This window comes from Nasonia vitripennis, chromosome 5 (genome assembly GCF_009193385.2).
Source record: "Nasonia vitripennis strain AsymCx chromosome 5, Nvit_psr_1.1, whole genome shotgun sequence".
Lineage (NCBI taxonomy): Eukaryota > Metazoa > Arthropoda > Insecta > Hymenoptera > Pteromalidae > Nasonia > Nasonia vitripennis.
In genome coordinates, this window is record NC_045761.1 from 11,071,746 (window position 1) to 11,091,792 (window position 20,047).

The 20,047-nt window shown below is 37.8% G+C and overlaps 4 protein-coding genes across 6 annotated transcripts in view; 2 read left to right on the plus strand and 2 right to left on the minus strand.

The window, feature by feature from the left end:
* LOC100678311 (FAD synthase) overlaps window positions 1-20,047 on the minus strand; it is a 22,838-nt gene continuing 2,791 nt past the window's right edge. The window contains exons 1-8 of one of the 3 annotated variants that reach the window (XM_032601052.1): window positions 7,063-9,518; window positions 5,124-5,240; window positions 4,512-5,028; window positions 3,969-4,224; window positions 2,422-2,833; window positions 2,048-2,189; window positions 1,728-1,967; window positions 1-1,632 (exon numbers count right to left, since the gene is read on the minus strand). In XM_032601052.1, the coding sequence (XP_032456943.1) occupies window positions 1,447-1,632; window positions 1,728-1,967; window positions 2,048-2,189; window positions 2,422-2,833; window positions 3,969-4,224; window positions 4,512-4,658 (1,383 nt within the window). In that variant the 5' untranslated portion in view covers window positions 4,659-5,028; window positions 5,124-5,240; window positions 7,063-9,518 and the 3' untranslated portion in view covers window positions 1-1,446. Of the gene's footprint in view, window positions 1,633-1,727; window positions 1,968-2,047; window positions 2,190-2,421; window positions 2,834-3,968; window positions 4,225-4,511; window positions 5,029-5,123; window positions 5,241-7,062; window positions 9,519-20,047 lie in introns of those variants that run through there. The other 2 variants (XM_003424537.5, XM_031932100.1) reach the window with 2 other exon arrangements.
* LOC103317842 (tRNA (guanine(37)-N1)-methyltransferase) lies at window positions 4,825-6,546 on the minus strand. Its single transcript, XM_032600213.1, has 3 exons — window positions 5,308-6,546; window positions 5,124-5,240; window positions 4,825-5,028 (listed from the first exon to the last, which is right to left on the minus strand). The coding sequence occupies exons 1-3, from the start codon at window positions 6,544-6,546 to the stop codon at window positions 4,825-4,827; spliced, it is 1,560 nt and encodes a 519-aa protein (XP_032456104.1).
* LOC100124186 lies at window positions 12,087-15,325 on the plus strand. The gene is made up of 5 exons (XM_001608029.6): window positions 12,087-12,562; window positions 13,071-13,401; window positions 13,475-14,029; window positions 14,136-14,533; window positions 14,606-15,325. Exons 1-5 carry the CDS (start codon window positions 12,416-12,418, stop codon window positions 14,918-14,920), a joined length of 1,746 nt encoding a protein of 581 aa, XP_001608079.1. The 5' UTR covers window positions 12,087-12,415; the 3' UTR covers window positions 14,921-15,325.
* LOC100124187 (glutathione synthetase-like) overlaps window positions 18,096-20,047 on the plus strand; it is a 9,022-nt gene continuing 7,070 nt past the window's right edge. The window contains exons 1-3 of the mRNA XM_032601051.1: window positions 18,096-18,316; window positions 19,162-19,493; window positions 19,594-19,769. Of these exons, the coding sequence (XP_032456942.1) occupies window positions 18,217-18,316; window positions 19,162-19,493; window positions 19,594-19,769 (608 nt within the window). The 5' untranslated portion in view covers window positions 18,096-18,216. The remainder of the gene's footprint in view (window positions 18,317-19,161; window positions 19,494-19,593; window positions 19,770-20,047) is intronic.

Here is a 20,047-nt window from a genome sequence, read left to right on the forward strand (position 1 = left end):
TTTCGTGTGCACTTTTCTTTTTATTGAACTCGATGCTTTGTTTATCATATAGAGCACGCTTGTGACATATGTTGTGCTTCAAGTATCAAAAATATAATGTGCGTTCAAACTCGATTAGAGTTCATTTTATTACAACTAACTAAGTTAAGACAACCCCTGCAACGAAGGAAAGGAAATCATCGCGTGAACTTTTATTACGCTAGATGCGGACGCGTGCGCTCACCTCGCTTGATTCTAGAAACTTGTGAGCTTGTTAGTCTGTGTTTACGGACGAATCGGTTTCTGGAAAGCTTCCTTCGTCGATGCTTTTGGCCCACAGACAAGCCTTTCAAGTACAAAAACACAATTAGAATTTTTACGACACCTTTATAGATTTAGAGTACAATATTCATAAGTAACGAGCTTCAAGATTTCAGCGTGAAACTGTCCGATTTCAATGTAAATTATTGTCTTATTCGATTCGTAAAAATGAAATATTCATCACATGATGAAAATTCGATGTCCGAATTGTAAGGCGAGACTTCCTGTGGGAAACTCGATAACATAAAACGCAAAAATCAAGAACTTTCTACAATCTGGTCTCTTCGAATAGAGACAGCGCAGTAGGTGTCGACGTAACTGGTGAGTATAAATCGAAATAAAACGTAACAGGCTATAGCGCCGGTGCGAATATACAGATTAGAGATTCTCCAGAGGCAGAGCAAACATAAACCTTTACGTAATAAATAAGCCTTACAAAACTAAAACTACGGGACTTAATAGCCGTGAAAGTAATACTGTATCAATGACTCGCTAACATCATTGCTGTAGCAAGTAATTCAAACGAGGCTAAGCATACGAGGATATATCCGTCGTTGCTTTATTATCTCAACATTCATTTTGTAAATAACAAAAGTCTGTGCATCTCACGCATGTTTCGTAGATCTACACTTTAAATTAAGCACTATTCAAGTGACATATAGCTGCGATAGTACGTACTTAATAACTAACAAGGAATAACATTTATCAGACCTCAACAAATTATAATTAAATTAATTTCGAAAAAATTAAGTTTTCACAAAACTGTGCACCCCTATCTTCTTTAAATGACTATTTACAATTTTTATAAAAATAATTTAAACCCTTAAAATGATCTCGATAGATTAGTACTACTTTCACGTCTGCTCGTCAAAGTTGTCCGGTAACAATTCGCCTATTACATAGCATTACTGATTTGAAGCCTCTTAACCTTTTCGAATCACGGAGCACTATTCTGCAAAAATCTTGAGACAGTGTATCGCCGCTCCTCCACTATTTATAAAGTATCTAGTAACTCGAATTAATTTAAAAGTCTTCATTATTCTTTCTGAGTATAGAAAAAAATCTCGTTAAACGACGATCAAGAAAGAAAAACAAACGACGAGAATTTGAACTAAAAGCGATTTAGACGTGTCCTGTCGGCGAGTATTATCCGCGTCCTTGGCGCTCGGTGGAGTCGTCGGCGAGGCTATGCGCTGGTAGATAACGACTGGAGTCGTTGGGATCACGCAGAAGTGGATTTTTTAGTGTAGTAGCACGAGCACCGAGACTAGTGTATCCCTCGTCGTAAAGCGAGCAGTACGGTACTTCGTGGCGTAGAAGGAACTGCCAGACCTATTAGTATTAAACAATGTATTATCATCAACCAGTCATTATAGTCATTTTTTTACTATATTTCTAATGATTAAACGATAACATAAATAACATACCTGGTTGTAAGACCACTCAATAATAGGACTAACCCTCATGATCTCGGGCCAGCCGGGATCCGTGTGTGTGAACGGCTCGAGCAAGTGAGCTCCGGGGTCGCCTTTTCTGGTGCCCAAAAGACAGGCTTTTAATTCTGGTCTGTCTTTCAGAATCTTGACCAGGGCCTCTCTGATCGAACCGTCCTTGTGCAGCGTCTCGAAGCCGTAGTAGCTCGCAGCCTCGCTTACAAACTCCTCTACCTTCAGAGATTTCGAAAGGTTAATTTTTACAGGTGAAATTTTTGATTGTACAACTGTCACGCAATCGTACGTGATATTACCTCTGGAAAAGCATCGCCGGTGACGTAGAGGCACACTGGAGCCTTGAGGTTTCGCATCTGAACAAACGCCGCCGCCAAGTGCAGCACTACGGTGCAGTCTTTGCCCCCGTTGAAACTCAGAAAGACTTCTTCTGCCTTATACCTGAAATATTCAAAACGATTGAAATTTGTAACATAAATTTAGTATTATTTAAAATTTGTCGTTCTTCTCTATATACATGAATGAAAATTTACTTTGTTATAAGTTTCTTATCGGATATGCTTATGAAAGCTCGAATGATTTTTTATCAAACTCGTCTAATAATAGAGTATATAACTAGAAAACTACAACTATTCAAGGTCGTAATAATTTTCACGCATTCGTACGTTCTCACCTGCTATAGCATTCCTCGAGCACGTCGAAAGCCTTCCTCACATGCTCGAATTCCTCTCTACTCCTGTACACCTCCTCGGCCTTGGCCCTGTCGAACCCAATCGGCAACATCTGTAGAATTTCCTTCTTGACCTTGACCAAAGCCTCCTTGTTCTCAGCCTCGAGAGTGATCCTGGTCTTTCGCTTTTGAACCTGGGGATAGCTGCCGATGGAGACGACGCCGCGCCAGCGGAGCGCCTGTTCCTCCAGAACAGCGACGATCTCGAACTCGTCCAGCCAAACGTCCACGTGCTCGCAGTGCAATCGGCGACCGGTTTCCAGGCCAGGAACGATTGCGTCCACTCCTGCGCGGAAGTAACGCGGTGAACCCGGCAGGATGTAGACGTTGTTGGCTTTTATCACCGAGTACTCGCCTGTGGTTTAAATGGATATTATTGTTTTTGCTTAGGTTATAATTATGCCTATGTAGTGAATGTTAGATGTGTAAAAAATTTTACGGTGCAATAGAAATGAGAAATGTTATGAGCGTGAGGCGAAAGTAAAGGGAAATAATGCATCGTTGTCTCTTCCTGTTACGTTGTACTGTCTATTATAATCTTTAGCAATGACGAGAAATATTGTGGACGTGCGATGAAAGTCTACCTACATTAATTATTAATATTTGCCATAACATGAGTTTTAATTGCTATAAAATGAAATGATGCAAGTGTTAAAAATATAGTCAAACCAAACTTTTATCGCATTTTTGCAAGTCTTCTATATTAACAACGTTAACACAAATATATATATGAATTATCTCGACACTACTTACAACACGATCTTGTAAATTCACAATTTAATTTTCAACTATGCGTGCAGTAAGGGCAGGCTTTGAAATTCATCTGGACGGAAAACTTTGGAGAAGCGAGACGTGATGTGCTCAGGTGAAAAATGAGCACGTGTGTGGTGATTGTTAAAACAATATACGGGTGTATGATACCTATATCATATATACGTGATGAGGGTAATCGGAGTAGAACATACGGATATGTTTAAACAGTTATTTTATCAACTTTTACATTTCGATAAATTCATAACTGTTTAAAGAGCCTTAACATCACTACAAAGGCGCAAAGATGAATTTTTTATTTATGCTTCTTGTGTAATAAAAGCGACGCAGAGAATTTTTGCGTAAAACTAATGATTGGACTTGGTTGTGTAAGAGTTCTTGTCTTCTAGAGATTGCAGTAATTGGTATTGCTGTCTTTCTTGGAATTCATTTATTTTGCACATAGAAAATTCTTTCTTTTAGTTGTAGATCGTATGTGCAGAAATGTAAAAGTGCGAGTTGAGTAGGTTTATCGTAAAAAAATATCTAAATGCTTTTTCCAGCAGTCGTACAATTACAAAAACGGTAAAAAACTGAAATTTAACGATCGTGTTTGAATAATTAACTATTATTTTTTGTTCCGAAAAGGCACGTTTTTACAAAATTACAAATCGTTGTTTATGAGTGAAAAAGGAAAAGTAATGACTTAAAGAATGCTCTAAACAATCCTTTCAACTTACCATCTGACCCCTGACGTTTGACAGAAACGATCTCACAAGGACATGGTACCACCGCCATACGTTTGGCCTCCGGTTGATCAGGGAAAGCCTTTTTCAAAAGCTCCAGCACTGTCTTATTTTCTTTCAAGGTCAGACCCAAACCTTTGGCAACTCCTTCGTAGGTGACGTCGTCATGGGTCGGACCAACGCCACCGGACGTGAAGACCACTGGAAAGTTCTTGGAGATTTCCGACACCTCCTTTGCGATAACGTCGACCTGACGCAGCAAAGTTTATCTTGCGGTGGCTTGTGTTTTTTTTTGGCGGGGTTAATGACCGAAAGTGAAGCTTTTAACGATGCTCGAATATTGAATTTTTTTATGCAAGTAGCGAAAGTAAATTAAAAAAAAAAAATTAAATTTCAAGACAGTAGATGACACGCGATTTAAATTTATCAACAAACATTTTTTTCATAAATTCCAATGCTTGCAATAATTACATTTTCTTAAATCAACCGTATAAATTGCAATCGACTCCTGATTGTCGCTCAACCAACAAACATTACCTCATCGGGAATGACGACGACTCTGCGTATCTGAATGCCGACCTTTTGCAAGCTCTTGGCCAGGTAGATCGTGTTCGCATCCTGTACTTGTCCTCTGAGAACCTCGTCACCGATGACTATCAACGCGGCCTTGTACTTGTCTGTCATCTCTCACTACACTAGGCCTCTCTACAAGGTCGAATCAAAATAAAAACCAACTCGGCAAGATTCTTACAAAATATTTACATTTATTCAACAGAGTAACAGTCTTATACACAAATGAGGAAGAAGAATGATAACAATGAGTCAAAATTATTTATCTAGTTCGTCACTGTCAAATCTGCATATTCTGTATAAGACTGGTGGCCTGTTCTTTGACCTGTCCACTGATCGGTTGTACTGTTTTGCCAACAGGCTGTGCCGTCTTGTTCTTGGGCTTGGTCTTGGGCTGATGCACTTCTTTGCTGAGTTCCACCAACTGTTTGTTTATCTGATTCGTCTTCTCCTTGTTCAACTTGCTGCCCTGACCCAGGTCCAGCTACAATACACACATATACAGAGTGAGCTCTCGTCTCGAAAAGAAAATTACTCGTCGATTGCTTTCTCTTTGACTCCAGAGTGCGAGCAACTTACTTTTTTCAGCGTCGTCTTGACCTTCTTCGCCTTGGTCTTGGCTCGCTGGCTGCGGGCGCCCGCGACCTTAAACACGTTCTTCGCTCCTCCGGCCTTGTTCCCCTTGTTCTTGCCCATCTGGAATATCGACATCTTTAGAACTCGGTTCATCATCATCATCATCTTTTCTCGCGCGCTTCTTTGCTGGCTCCTCCTCCTTCTCGTTTTTAAATATCCCGCGCTCCAGTTTAAAGCTCGCGCGCATCATCTCCTTGTTCGGGGCGACGTTCCTCACGTGCCGCACCTCGATCTCGACGAGTGTTTTCCCCAGCTTCTTCTCGAGGAGTTGTCGGGTCAGAGCCTTCCAGTCCTCGTGCTTGGTAGCTTTCACGAAGCAGTACAGATGGACCATTGGCGGTCGCGAGCAGAGTTTGTCTGCCTCGTCCTCGCTCAGCCAGTTGTCGCGGAACACGTCGAGGAACTCGACTGCCAATGCTGGTAGATTCATCGCCAGGTGTTCTGCTCCGGGGCTACCGTTCTTTCTTCTCTCTAGGATATCCCTCTTGACATCGTCTCGCAAAAAGTCTCGGCCATCCTTGTTGAATGCCGTCAGCAGCTTCCTGGCCTTCTTTCCCTGGGAGTTTTTGCAGAGCCACTTGTACGACTCGGGATTGAGGTCGTTGGCCAAGACCCTCACTCCTTTATTCGCTGCGGGTACAGCGAACGGTCCCACGCCTGCAAACACGTCGTAGAGCACGTCGCCTTTGCTAAGCAGATTCACTAGAGCCGCATGTTCGTTAACGAGTCGAGGGTTCCAGTAGACCTTGGCGAAGTCAAAGGTAAAGCTGCAGCCAGACTCCTTGGCAGTGACGATGGTGTCAGGATCGCCAACCAGGATCTCCATCTCAAAGTTGCGGTAGGTATTGTTGATGACATTGAGCTTGTTCACGACCGTTCGGGCGTTCGCCGTTTTATCCAGCAAAACCTGTCCGATGACTTTTTTGAAAGGCAGCTGCTCGTCCCGCAAGTTTATGTGGATAATGTGCCCGATTTGGCTGAAGGATGTCGGGACTTCGACGTTCTCGGGGAGGATGGCGCGAAGCACATCGTCCCTCGGCCAGTTTTCATATGTCAGTTCTAAATCCTGTTCAGCATAATATTCAGCCCAATTGATCTCCTCTTTGAAGCTGTCGGAGATGTTCTGAATTTTACTGGGATCAAAGTACACACACATTTCAGTTTCTCCATGGAGGTTCTTGGCTGTCTGGACTGGCTTGAATTTGGGCAATTTGAGCAGAAAATTCTTGACATTGCCTTGAAACTTGGTGATGCAGTTTTGAGGTACTTGCAGGTAAGGAACACTCTTTAGCTTAACTCTGAATGCTTCGCAGTCCAGCTTAGTCTGGCCGCGCACATCAGGTGGAGGAACCAGCAAAGAAGTCATCGAAGCGTGGTAAAAGCTTAATTGGATCCTCGATAGGTAGGCGCACCCCAACTTGACTAACAGTCGGGAGCGAATCATAGAACCCTTGGACCAATGCTGCCTTGAACAAGAGTTCAAGCTATTGTAAAGCCTGTCAGCACAGTTGCATCATGCAGATATGAGAGAGATGATAGAAATGCTGATATATTTGTGAAAATTAATGAAAATAAACTTTACAAGGCAATGTTTAAATTAAGTACACAAATGAAGGAAAGATGAAGTAAACAAAACTCATCTAATATTTACTTTGAAAACAGACAATAGGTTAAAAAACAATAAATGATGCACAAAGTTCGATAAGAACACTTGCAAATGACATAATGACAAGATGAATAAAAATGTTGAGTAAACTCTCTCATAACCTACAGATGTTTGTTTGTCAACGTGCGCGTATATGCAATTTAAAGTCGCAACTAGTATAACAGCGTTCGCGGGGTCGTTTTACCCTCAACCCAACGTAAAAATAAAAAAAATTACCTTTCAACAATTTTCAGTGACGAACAACAAAGATAAACTAAACTCTTTTCTCTTCCAGTCTTTCGATCCCGCGTGGCTTATATACGTATTGTAGGTACGTAATGACAACGAATATAGACTTCCTATAGAAGAACGGTTCGTATAGCGGCGAGGGGGCAGAAAGCGGTAGTTCGGTACGCTCCGCGAGATGGCGACAGCCATCAATTTCTATCGTGCTGTCTCTCTAACTTTCACGGCGCCATTCAAATTTTAAGCTTGCGGTCAACTCAGCCGAATATCAATGTCCTTGCTATATGAATGTTATAAAATTAAATAATAGCAGCTTAGATGTAAATAATAAATAAATATTATATATGACGCACTATAAAAATCGTGATACTTTAATTTTTACGTAATACTTAGAATTTAATTTTCGCTACAATGTGCGTAAAAATAATAAATCGGGATACTTGTTCTTAGTTAATATTAGTTTGTTTATGTAATTAAAAACAATCAAACTAATATTATTCGATGGAAACAAATCAGGAAGGTGGCTAAGTTTTCTTCCATTAGGAACAGGTTAGGATAAAAGGAAAGCATAGGTGTAAGAATAGCGATGATGATACGCATAAATTATTTACATTTCATGCAACTATCGATCAACACTCATGCAACTGCTGTTAATGAAGGTATTTACAAATATTTAATTAATTAAAGAAAAGAAAAGAATATGAAAAATCAAAACATACTATTATTTAATTAATGAGTTAAAATATTTATTATGTGCATGCAATTAAATACAAATGATTTTATATTGATGAGTGATTAAAAGTTGTAAACAAAAATAATTTTAAATAAAAACCAGTGCTTATTCTATTTAAAAAATTACTACCGTTTATCGACAATTTATAAGAATTCCTCGGTGAATAAAATAAAATATAAAGTATAAAGTAATAATTGGCTGAGACGACACAATAAGCAAATAAGCACTTTGATTATCTTCGAGACATAAAATTTGTTGCTAAAAATGACTGTAGAATTTGATTGAAAAATTTATTTTTATATACTCGAACTGTGCTTATCGATGGCTTAATTTCTGTAATTTGGCATTCGGTTTCTCACCAGCAACAGCACGTTTTTGACATTTTGCATCACGTGCACGCCAATTAATCCATTTTAATTCATAAAAAATGTGCACTCTCACAAAAAAAGCTACTATACGTTGTCAATGCGATTTGCATGTCCCATCAATATTAAAGTACTTTTGATCCACTCTAAACTATTTTTTAAATAATCTACAACCTGTGGATTGTGATCGGATAAAGGTCGGCGCAAAGGATTTTTGTCTTTAGGGCTTCTATTGTTTAAGCAATTGAAAAGATCATTAACTTTTTTAATAAAATCACCCGTGGCTATACTGTGTGGATTATTTAATTTGTCCCTAGTTACAAAAGAAGCAGTTAATATAGCAGATGAAACTATGTTAGTGAAAATTTGAGCCGCTAAGCTAACATTCATTACTTCAAAGCACTACGTTCGAGATGTTTCATAGTTAATTTAGGTGCCGATTTAGAAATTCAATTTTCTTCTTTAGCGTACAATTCTTTTAAAACGTCCCAAGATACTTTGTTACTCGCAATGGTCATTTGATGAAGCCTAAAATTATTACGGAGGCATTTAAGTAGGTGAGGAGCATCGTAGTTAAAGAAAATTTTACGTTCATATCGCTCAATGTAAGGTTTATCTTTCTTAATTTTTAAAGTATTATCTGCAGTTCGATTTGGAGAACCCCCATCGCAAACCATGGATTTTACTTTAAAACCGGTTTCTTCTACATAATCTAAAATATCCAAAATAATTTTACTGAGTTGAGTACCACAAACGGCGTTATGTGAAACATAGTAAGCGACAGGTTGTCTCCAATTATACTGCATGAAAACATGAAAACTAAAACATGATTACCCGCCTGCACGCTTCGGCCGTGTTCAGCTAAATATGTAAATCCCTCAACATAAACTTTTTTAGAATTGTAATCTAAGCGTTTTTTGATGCTCATCTCATCCCACATTAAATCACATTCGCGTTCTTTTGAAGACATCGCGTCAGCTTTTAACAATTTAGATAAATTTTCAGATTTTCCCGTAGCTAAATCTATTTCATTAACCCATTTCCTAATATTTGTTACGCAAGGGAGAGCAAAATTCTATTATTTACGTAAAAAACAATAAGCTTTAGGAGATGTATAAAACAACTGTAAAGCAAATTGTTTTTCCTTGTCTGTCCATTTACGTTTTTTGATATGATTAGTCTGCATTTTAAAAAGGTTTAATTGTTTTTCATTTAATTTTTCAAATTGTTCAATAAAATCTAAAGTTTCATTATTTTTTTCGATTGTTTTACTTAAATTAACGATTTTTTTGTTTTTACTTTTCAAAACTTTTTGGTAATTTACGATTTTATATTTATGTTTTTTAGTTGAGCTTTAGCGGCTATTTGTACTAATTTTACAGATTTCTTGCAGTTTTCGTCTATTTGAAGTAATTGTTTTTTTTAAGTTAGTGACTTCTTCTTCTAACTTTTGTTTTGAATTCATATAAGCATGAGTTGAAGTTTGATTTTGGAACAGTTTGCTGTTATTAATTATACTTGAATTATACTTCGCGTGCATTTGTCGAAGAAGAAGCGCGTATAGTTGAACGAACATTTAAATCGATCAATCTTGGCTCTCCATTAACTAATTGTGACAAATCTGAATTTAATAAAGTATCATCAAGTAAACTATCATCAATTGGTTCATCGATTTCATGAGTAACATGTTCATTTATGTTTTGAGAGCCTTCTGGAACTGTACATAACACAAATGCTTTTGGGGTTGCAGAAGTCTTAAGTTTTCTCGTACCTGCTTTATTAGTATTCATCACATTATCATCTGCGAAATGTGATGAACAGATACGCTTGTTGTCTAACTGCTGCTTAGTCAAATCTACCAAACTTGCGTTGCTTTTTCGTAGAATCCATTCGGAACGTCTATAAATTTCGGCTGGTTAAAAACTAGATATACAGAGCTACAAGCTAAAAATAATCCATGCTAGACGGCAATTCACATTGGGTACATAATCTCTACGTTATTTTATGTTAGATTATAAAATAATCGCGACTGTAGAAAAAAATAATAGAAGTTGTTTCACTAACCATTTATTTAATTACTTTTTCTTCAAAAAATTAACAAATTATATATTATATATTGGATAAAATCAATTCCTTGGTAGAAATGCTCCGCATTAGTTGAGCAATACATGGGGAATTTTCAAAGTTGAAACGTAAGACTGCTTATTTAATTATTGACAAAAAAAAAAAAAAACTAAGTATGTAAGCATCTATATTTTGCATAAGTTAGCATAATCACAAGTTAATATTAAATTAAATTAGATTGCTCCTGTTCAGTAAAACAACCCCATTTTATTAACATATTCGCCAACGAAAATTGTGAAATTACTGCCAGGGTTGAAAAATAGTTGTGTAATTTATTTAGTTTAAATTTACAAAAGGGTTGTATGGGATACAAAATAAATTTTGTTTGTACTTGAATATTTTCCAAAAAATACTAATATAAAAAGAGAATACATGAATATATAGATATTTATGTATATATCAATAAACAATTGCTCGTACAACTTTGTGTATGAACAGTTGTAGAATAAGATTTTAAATATAGTATGTTGCTCAATATTTGCAGAGATCATGAATAATTAAAATAAGCCGACTGTGCAATTTTTTAATGATTAGAAATTATAAATGATTATTATAATAAAAATACAATAAATAATTCAGTAAAACGTGAAAAGACAAACGAGTATGAACTATTGATGTAGAAACAAAATATTCTTACAAAAGTCATCGTCACATGCATCATACAAAACGTAAAAATCAATTCAATGCAATCTTAATTACCTGCTTAATCAAACGTGATAATGAATTTAAAAAAATTACATCTAAATAAAATCTCACTTGCTCATCAAAACCAAAAATTAATAAGTTAAAAATAAAAATCCAAAACCATCACTATTTTTGGTAAAAAAAAATTTGTCGTTATAAATGTTTACAAAGATTTTATCGACTTTTTACCTTGAAGGAACTCAAATTATTTGTTTATTTCCGCAATTTTCTTTTAATTTAGCTACATCTGAAACTTTTACTGATGCCCTGGTATATAGGATATATAGGATTTAATAGGATCAATCGTTTTATATAGATAAATTTCCGATTAAGATTTACAATTAGAACTGATTATATTCTTCTAAATCGGATTTAATGAGTTATTTTTACCAGGGTGTATAAAGATTTTCATGAATTTGGGATGTTTTTATAACCTCCGATTACTGAATTTTCACATTTATTAACTCTAACAACACCCATGACAAACAGATTTATCGTATCTCATCACGCGGAAATCTGTGAAAGGTCAAATCAGGATTTTTTGCCTTTGATGTTCCACAATCGGTGTAGACACAAAGTGCACGTGGAGACGACATGCTGACCACGAAATCTTCTTCGCTAAACACAATAAACCTATCTGAAAAATCTCACGAAACTAGAACGATGTACTTCCCTATTTACTACTATTATTTAACGCTATTTGTTGCAAAAGAACTCTGTAGACTGTGAACAAGAATGACTAACAAACACAGAGACTGCGGCAAAGCTCTCTTCGCGCTGTTTACGCGGCTTTTTTCCTAATCAGAAAAATATGGTTGTCACAAGCAATACTTTTGTAGAGCCTCCTTACACACTCATTAATCATTTTCTTATCATTTATTTATTTTCATTATTGTTAAAAAGTATATTTTACATAATATACTGCGTGAATGATGAATCGTCTGCTGGTGCGTGCTCATATGCGCGACAAGCTGAAGGAAACTCATAGGTGGCGCCGCTGAGCGGTTGGGTAACAGAACTAACGGCCTGTTACCCAAGCTTTCGTCCCCCCATCTTAACACAGAACCGTTCTTCTATAGGAAGTCTATATTCGTTGGTAATGACAAACTCCTTATTGCTCTTGAAAAGACTCGCTTGAAGTTAACCGCGAAACCTAACCTCTCTTCGAGTCGAATCCTTGATATTATTCGATCGAAGAAAGTCACGGTATTATTGGCTGTATTCAGGTGTACCAGCTGATTATATGTCAAGCACTCAAGCTTTGTGCGAACTGCGACGCGCATCGTCCGCTCCTTTATCGGATTTATCGCTAGGCCCAGTATAGTAATAATCCAGAAGATTGAGGCGCAGAAGGTCGCGAGATGTTGGGTTGATTGCGTTTTTTAACCCAGATATTTTTTTACTTTTGTGCATTACGAGTTGAAGGAGAATTATCGCAATGTCGGGCGAACCGAACGTCAAAGGTTATGCGCCGCTGCCCCAGAGTATCAGTAACACTGATACCGAGGATGACGATGAGGAGCATCAGCATCATCGCGAACACGCGGATAGTCTGTCCAAGGATGACGACCAGTCGAGAATAAGCGTGAGTTTGGCTTTGGTTGTCGTTGATTTTGGATTTTGAGGGTCCGGATAAGGTTTTGGAGCCTTATCTTGATGAGCTTTCTGAATAATTTTATATATATCGTAATAACAGGACATTTCCTTTGTATATTTCGTTTAAGTTTAATCAAATTATGTGTTTTCATGGTTGTTAATACAGTTTGTTAATTTGCAATATTCTATATAAAATTGTCAAAGTATAATTTCTTTATACTAACAATATAGTAATATATAATTGAAATATTGATTTCTTTGTTCCAATAAATGCATGGAACAGTTGAATACATTCATCACTGTTTATTTTTAGACTACTTATGTCAATTTCTGTTTTATCTTGTATCAATCTCTGATGTGAATCTGTGTCAATCTGTTTGCCAAGTGACAGCTTGAAAAAAAAGAAATATTTACTTTTCCAAGTTTCCAATTGTGTCAGCATAATGCGCAATAATAAATTAATCATGCAAATGAAATATATTTGAATCTTTTTTTAGGATACAACAACGATTTGTCAAAATGGAAGGTTTTATCCTCTGGATGAAACGAAAAATCTTGCAAACAGAGCAAGAAATGGCCGGAATTCTTTTGGCTATAGCACTGACAATATTCCAATTATGATACTCGATGGACAAAGTCACGATGATCTGTGGAAGAGACATGACATGTCACCTCTTAGGCGGTTCTGCCTTGTTGCTTCAGTATTACTTTGTATACTCACTATATTAATATTCTTGTATGTACTACCTTGCGACAACTCGTCGATATGCCCACCTGCACCAGAGCCTAAAACCTCTGTGTCTTGGGATAAAACATTAGAGGGTGTTGGTGAGTTTATTAGAACTAATCTGTGCTTTAAAAGTCAACTGATGTTCACTAAATTTTAATAAATTATTTCCAGAGATAAATGGAAGGATAACAGTGATACCAGGCAGCCCTTACAATCTAATATTCTTGTTGCGAGGTCAGCAGTTTGGTGACATAGATTCGCGAGAATCTCCAGGGCAGCAACAAATTACACCAGAAGGCGGAGGAGTTTTGTCGATGCAGGGTACTAGCGGCATTCCGCTGTGGTGGGTTGTACTGAAACGACTTCCTACCGACATAGACTGCGAGATCCTCGATACCGACGGCTCAGGAAAGCCGGATTGCTTAGTTTCCGGTGAAGGCGGTCTCCTGGTGAGCATCGAGCCAATCGCCGGTACTATCCACTGGAACTCCGAAATTCACGCGCAGCCAGCGCTGCCACTGCTGCTCTCGGATCTTGACTCCGACGGGATCAACGACCTGCTCACCATCGAGCTTACAAACTCTAGTCAAAGTCTTGTGTTTTTGTCCGGGAAGAGCGGGAAAGTGCTCGCGCGACAATCCATACCCGGATGTCAGAGCGTCGAGCTGAGCGATATCGACTCGGCGTTCGTTTTGTCGTACACTTGCCACAATGGGAACTCGAATCGTAAGTTTATGTTCCAATAAAGTTTCGTATTTTCACTGTATGTGAATGCAGTGTATATTAGAGTAAATTTGGGTGAGCTGCCAAATATAAATTAAATATTTTTCAGAGTCGACAAAAACTATCCTCCTCAAGAATTTAATCGAGTCAATCAACTTCTCGCAAGCACGTCGTAAGCTGGCATTGACAGTTTTAACACAGCCTGCAACAAGCAAACCGCCGGCTTCTTATCCGAATCAGACATCAACCGACAGTTGGGATCTGACACCTCATCACCGACTTTACGTACGTAACGTAGCCGGTGACCGTTGTCCAAGCGACGTGTGCCAGACTAGCGTTAATTTGACACTGGTGCATGCGAGGAATGAGAGCCGCATCTGGGACCATGCGAGTGCCTCATCCTTTGTCACGAGGCCAGCGATACTTGACACATTCGGCCAAGCCTACACTGCAGGTTTTGCACTCAAGTTTTGGAATTGGACCGCTGATACTGCAGCTGAGGATAAGGTATAGATGAGATTCATTAGAGTTTTATTTCATTTTGTTTAAAAAAATTCATTATATTTTTTGGGATTTTAGGAAAAATCAGTAACACCGGGACCAACAACGGTGCGTCAGCAGAGCTTGACCGAGCGCGTGAGCATCATCTTTGTGAATAACACAGAGGTACATGTAATGAACGCAAGTCAGAGCGAGCTGATACAGCTCTGCCGTGGCCAGGATTGTCAACCAAGTCTGCCGCGGCAAGCGCACTCCATACGCATTGCCGATCTTAACGGCGATGGTGTCATGGAGCTGATAAGCTACAGGACAACCTACAACATGGCAGATGATATCAGCAAAGCCACTCTCACCTCCAAGGTGCAGATCGTCAAGCTGGATGCCGTTTTTTAATTTTGCGACACGGTCGGGAGATATCCCAACCATCAGTCGATGTACAATGTATAACGCGACGAGATTGAGCTTAAAACTTTTCCTTTTCACCTGTTCTCTGAACGTTGCTTCTATTCTCTATACTTCTTTCGTTTCTTTGTATCGTTCTTTCCTTGCGTTATTAACTCCTTTGTCTCTCGTATCTATGTCTGTCTATATTGTATAGTTATTTGATTACCGAGAGAATGAGAAAGGAGAGAAAAGTGCGTAGTTGCTAGATTATTTGTTTTTATTTATTTTTGCATTTATTTGTATTTATTTGTATTTATTGATTGTTATTATGATAACTAACGAGGCTTTAAACGTTAACGTGTGTGATGTATTTAGTTAGTGAGATTTTTTCAATAAAATATACTGAAATTTTAAGCTATCTTTTTGATTTTATCGTCTTAGCTTAGTAGAAAATCTATTTGCATTCAAAAAGGTTCTTTAGAAGCATAAGTAAACAGCAAAGGAGAAAAATAGGAGTACGTTGCATCCCAACTGAAACTTTTAAGCAACCGGTGTACCGACGATGTTAAAAAAATAGACAGTACTGTTTAATATACCTTTTGTACGCGGAAGCGATCTTATAAGCTTCCGTGAGCAATATGTATAAATTAAAAAAAACTATATATATTTAGTTTATTAATTTCAAAATTAGTAGTAACGACGAATTCAAATAATTATTTTTTGTCACTGAGCTCACTGAGGCTTCTAAGCTCGCTCCTCGCGTAAACACACATCAAATGTAATTTTTTTAGGGTCATCGGTGCAGTGGTCAATTCAAAAGTTTGAGTGCGAATGCGCAAGACACACTAGTTTTCCTCGTTTACTAACTAACTAACTAACTATATATATTAATTATAATATTGGAATCCTACCTATCCAATATTACGCTTTCAAGGGCCTTAAGGGCATGCCACAGTCCTGTTTTATTGACCCTAACTTAGATTCCACTTTTCGGCCAAACGGCTGCTTAGAATGAATTTTCCTTTTGGAAATCGCATTCTGATGACCTAATAAAGAGCGGACGATCGCTTTTATGTGATTTTTCGTCAATAAAGTAAAATCCGTGCTAAATAGAAATCGATAATTTCATGAAAACACGTGGCGGCGGTTGCTATGGAGATCAACAAGCACACGCACGCGGCGAGCGAGCTGGTAAAACATTAGTCCTGTTTATAGATATATAAATATTGTACACAACACACAAACTAACATAAAAAAAGCATCGATGTGTATATGTCAATATCATCCATGCGAAGCATCACACTAAAATAATGCGATGTTGCTTTATAAGATTGACCTGTTTACAAAATTGGCAGTTTTATCATTTGCATGAAAAAACAATGACACATCAGTCGCGATCGTATATATAGCTATATCATGCGTACACGGCGACAGCTCGCTCGCCTTACACTGGGAGAAAAGTGGAAGAGCAGCGCCACCAACTTAGTGTCTAGCGATACGTCTAGGTACACGGATGATACGCGCGCCTATTTTGGGCGAGACACGCACCCAAACAGAGAGGACTGTTCATATACAAAAAAAAAGAAAAAAAAGGACTGTGGCATAGCCAGCATATCCAGAGACGCGCTGCGCGACACGTTTTAGGACCACAGTGCCCCTACTTTTCTCCCAGCTTTATATCAACTGCCGCCACGTGTTTTCATGAAATTATCGATTTCTATTTAACACGGATTTTTTTTTATTGACGAAAAATTACATAAAAGCGGTCGTCCGCCTTTTATTAGGTCATCAAAATGCGATTCCCAACAGGAAAATTCATTCTGAGCAGCCGTTTCGCCGAAAAGTGGAATCTAAATAAGTTAGGGTCGATTAAACCACAGGACTGTGGCGCATGCCCTTAAGAAACTTTTTAAGACATTGTTTTGTACAGTCCACGCTTCTTCCGAAAGTAAACTTTATTTTTAATACAAGTTGCGTGTAAATTGACACCCGTGCCTAAAGCGAAGATCGGAAATATCGTTTTTCCCTCTATTGGTCAGTATAGGTACTTATACTATTTTTTGAAACAAGGAGCCGAAAGCATCGCATTCTCTTTTACGAAATAGGTCATTGAAAACCATGTCTTCATCTAGAAAGTAAACGAAGGTCACTCGCACTGTGAGACCTTCACTTAAATACCTTCTAAAATACAGTCTATTTAATTTCGCATATTATCAATAGATGAAAAAGCGCACACGAGGTCGTCGAAAAATTCGTATCGACATATGCTCCACTTCTTTGTATGCTTTTTTCTTGTTCAAATGACTTACGCTTTTTTTATTCGGTTCCGTTGCGCGTGAACGAACCGAATAAAATAGACTCGACAATGAACTTGTCGCTAAGAGGCAAGCGGGCCGCGGCCACGATAACTAAAATAGTCGAGCGAGCTCGAAGCTTGGTGTAGATATACACAGAAAAAGGTTTTCAGCCATTTTTCGCTTCCATGTCAAGCGATAAAAAAAACGTCAATGCATAAAAAAAATTGAAATTGCAATTACGCAAAAACTATTGAGCCGACAGTGCCTGCCTTTTGCACACTTAAAGTTGATATAACTATCTACTTCTGTGCCAAATTTTAGCTCTTAATCTTTATAAATAACAAAGTTATGAATTAAAAAAAAAAGCCAAATTTCCCGTTTTTTTCCGGATAATTTTCCGGTTCTAATCAACCGATCGGATTGTTCGACGTCTCATTCTCTTCGTAATTTAATACTCTACAACTTTTCCGTTTACACAATTCATATTGATCAAGTAGTTTTCATTTTATAAGCAAAAAACTAAACAAAAACGCGTTTTTTCAGTAAATTGTTAATAACAAATTTAGCAATTCAAGTTGCGAGTTGGAAACACATCAGTAAACATCTACGGACTGTATTTGAAATGATCGCACAGGCGGATTGCTGTACGTATTTTTGTCAAAATATCTATTTTATTTTGCTCTATTGAGTGGCCTAAACTTTCGGATGCACGCCACTTTTTCGGACGTATGCCCCACTCTCCAAAGTCACGACGCGCGGACCAATCAACGCACGTGTTTACTGTTTCTGTCTTTGTCTCTCTTCTCCCCACTCTTCCTAGTCTACCGCCTGGCTGGCGGGATAGCGCGTCAAAACTCGCTGCTTGGAACCCGAAAAACGGATTCCAGCAAAGCGAAACGCGCTGTCAAAGAATCAAGAACTCGCTACTTCTCAAGGCGTGTGAAAAACCGCTGAAAACCTTTTTCTGTGTAACAGAGCAGCGACGTAGAGTAAAGATAAACCGGTGCGATGGACGTAAGGTGTCACGACGATGACGACGTTGTCAAGGCGGCCAAGGATTGGGCACTTGTCAATGGGCTCGTCGCGCGGACAAGTAATAAATTGGAAGGTATGACCTATTTTTTCTAATTTAAAAATTGCTAATCATTAATTGTATCGAACACATTTTCGCGAAGAAGATGGCAAAGTTGAAAAATGAACTTTTTTATTACACTGAGAAAAGCGATACAATAAAGATTAAAATATCTTGAATAAAAATTACTATAATCTGGAGTAATGGCGGGACGTACTCGCTCTATGAGATATTTTCATATAAGTTTCTTTTTTCTAAAAGCCTCGGTCATAAAAATTGTTAGACGTGTATTAAAAATTATTATACGTACATTAAATATTGCTACATTATATTTTTTTGATTATTATTGTTTTGAGGTTATCTGTCTTTATGAAAGTTAGTTTATGCAGTAATTAGAGTTCAAAATCTATTAGTTTTCGTTTATCTGATATTATTCGCTGTTATTATTTATTGATTTCCGTTAAATTATTATTAATGTTAACTTATAAGTAAAGGTGATTAATATATCAGATCTGAAATTAGGTACATAACAGTTCTGTTTAGGTAAGTGGTCAGCGCGCTCGACTCCCACGCCAGAGGTCCAGGTGCGATTCCCGTCGCCACAAAAAATTTCTTTCTTTCATTTATTTCTTTCACTATATAATATTAAATAAAATAAAAATAATTTTTATTCAAGTTATTTTAATTTTTATTACATCATTTTTCTTAGTGCATAAGTAAGAAAATGTAGGGCGTTACTTATTTCTGTATTTCCATCAAACAGTCTAAAATAAAAAAAAAAGAGATTGCGGGAACGATTTTTATTGTATTTTTCAAAAGCTCAAGCTACGATCACCGAAGCATCATTTTTAACCAAAACTAGTAAAACTAACCATCTGCAGAATGTCCAACCGATCGCGTGGAATTTGTCCCTTTCACCCTGTATCCAACGGAATTCCCTCGTTCGGCTTACGAGTCAGTGGTTTCAATTCAGCCTCTGGTGAACCAACTGATGTTGAAAGTGTCTCGCGACGGTGACTTTCTGAAAGAGACTCTGTCCGAAGCCGGTAAAGTCGACGACTTTACAGGACGACTACTAGAGCTTCACGATATTGTACAGAGAGAAGGGTGTGTTCAAAACGTCGAGCTCGGTTTGTTCAGAGCTGATTATATGCTAGACGTGAACAGGTGCGATGCAGGTGGTCATGAAGCGAAGAGCTGCAAACAGGTCGAGGTAGGAAGATCTTTGGTGAACGATTTTTTTTACTGAGCTACAATACTCGATGAAGAATATATTTGATTTTCTAATGTGAATGACCCAATGAATGTCACAGGTAAACACTATAGCAAGTGGTCAAGGATGGATCGGTACGGCTTGTTCCAGACTACACCGTTATGTTCTAGAGGAGGCGAATTTACTAGAACGCATAGCCGATTTGCCGGTTAATAATCCGCTTGAAGGGCTTTGTCGAGGAATGCTCGACGCTTGGAAGATGTACAACAACCCCAGGTGAACATGTATTTAAATTATAGTATTCGAAATATTCGATATAATAGCATATGTTATTTGAACTTGAAAAAATCTTCATCGATAATAATACTTTTTAGAATTACAGAAAGTTTTCGTATAACGGAATAAAATTCACGTGCAAGAAAAGCGAAAAGCGCCGCATAAATGATTGTAGGCAATAGAGTAATCGTGAATAAAGACTTAACAATTACATTTAATTAGTATTGTTATGAAGTAATAAGGAAGCTAAGTGACTGGAGTTAGAGTAGAGAAAGAAC

What these genes read in the sequence shown, in the direction of transcription:
- LOC103317842 (XM_032600213.1), bottom strand. Translation starts at nt 6,546, where the DNA reads ATGACTTCTTTGCTGGTTCCTCCACCTGATGTGCGCGGCCAGACTAAG. An exon ending in ACGAGAAGGAGGAGGAGCCA is followed by an intron (nt 5,241 to 5,307) that starts GCAAAGAAGCGC and finishes TCGATATTCCAG; the next exon opens with ATGGGCAAGAACAAGGGGAA. An exon ending in TCAAGACGACGCTGAAAAAA is followed by an intron (nt 5,029 to 5,123) that starts GTAAGTTGCTCG and finishes TGTGTATTGTAG; the next exon opens with CTGGACCTGGGTCAGGGCAG.
- LOC100124186 (XM_001608029.6), top strand. Translation starts at nt 12,416, where the DNA reads ATGTCGGGCGAACCGAACGTCAAAGGTTATGCGCCGCTGCCCCAGAGT. An exon ending in TAAAACATTAGAGGGTGTTG is followed by an intron (nt 13,402 to 13,474) that starts GTGAGTTTATTA and finishes AATTATTTCCAG; the next exon opens with AGATAAATGGAAGGATAACA. An exon ending in ATACTGCAGCTGAGGATAAG is followed by an intron (nt 14,534 to 14,605) that starts GTATAGATGAGA and finishes TTGGGATTTTAG; the next exon opens with GAAAAATCAGTAACACCGGG.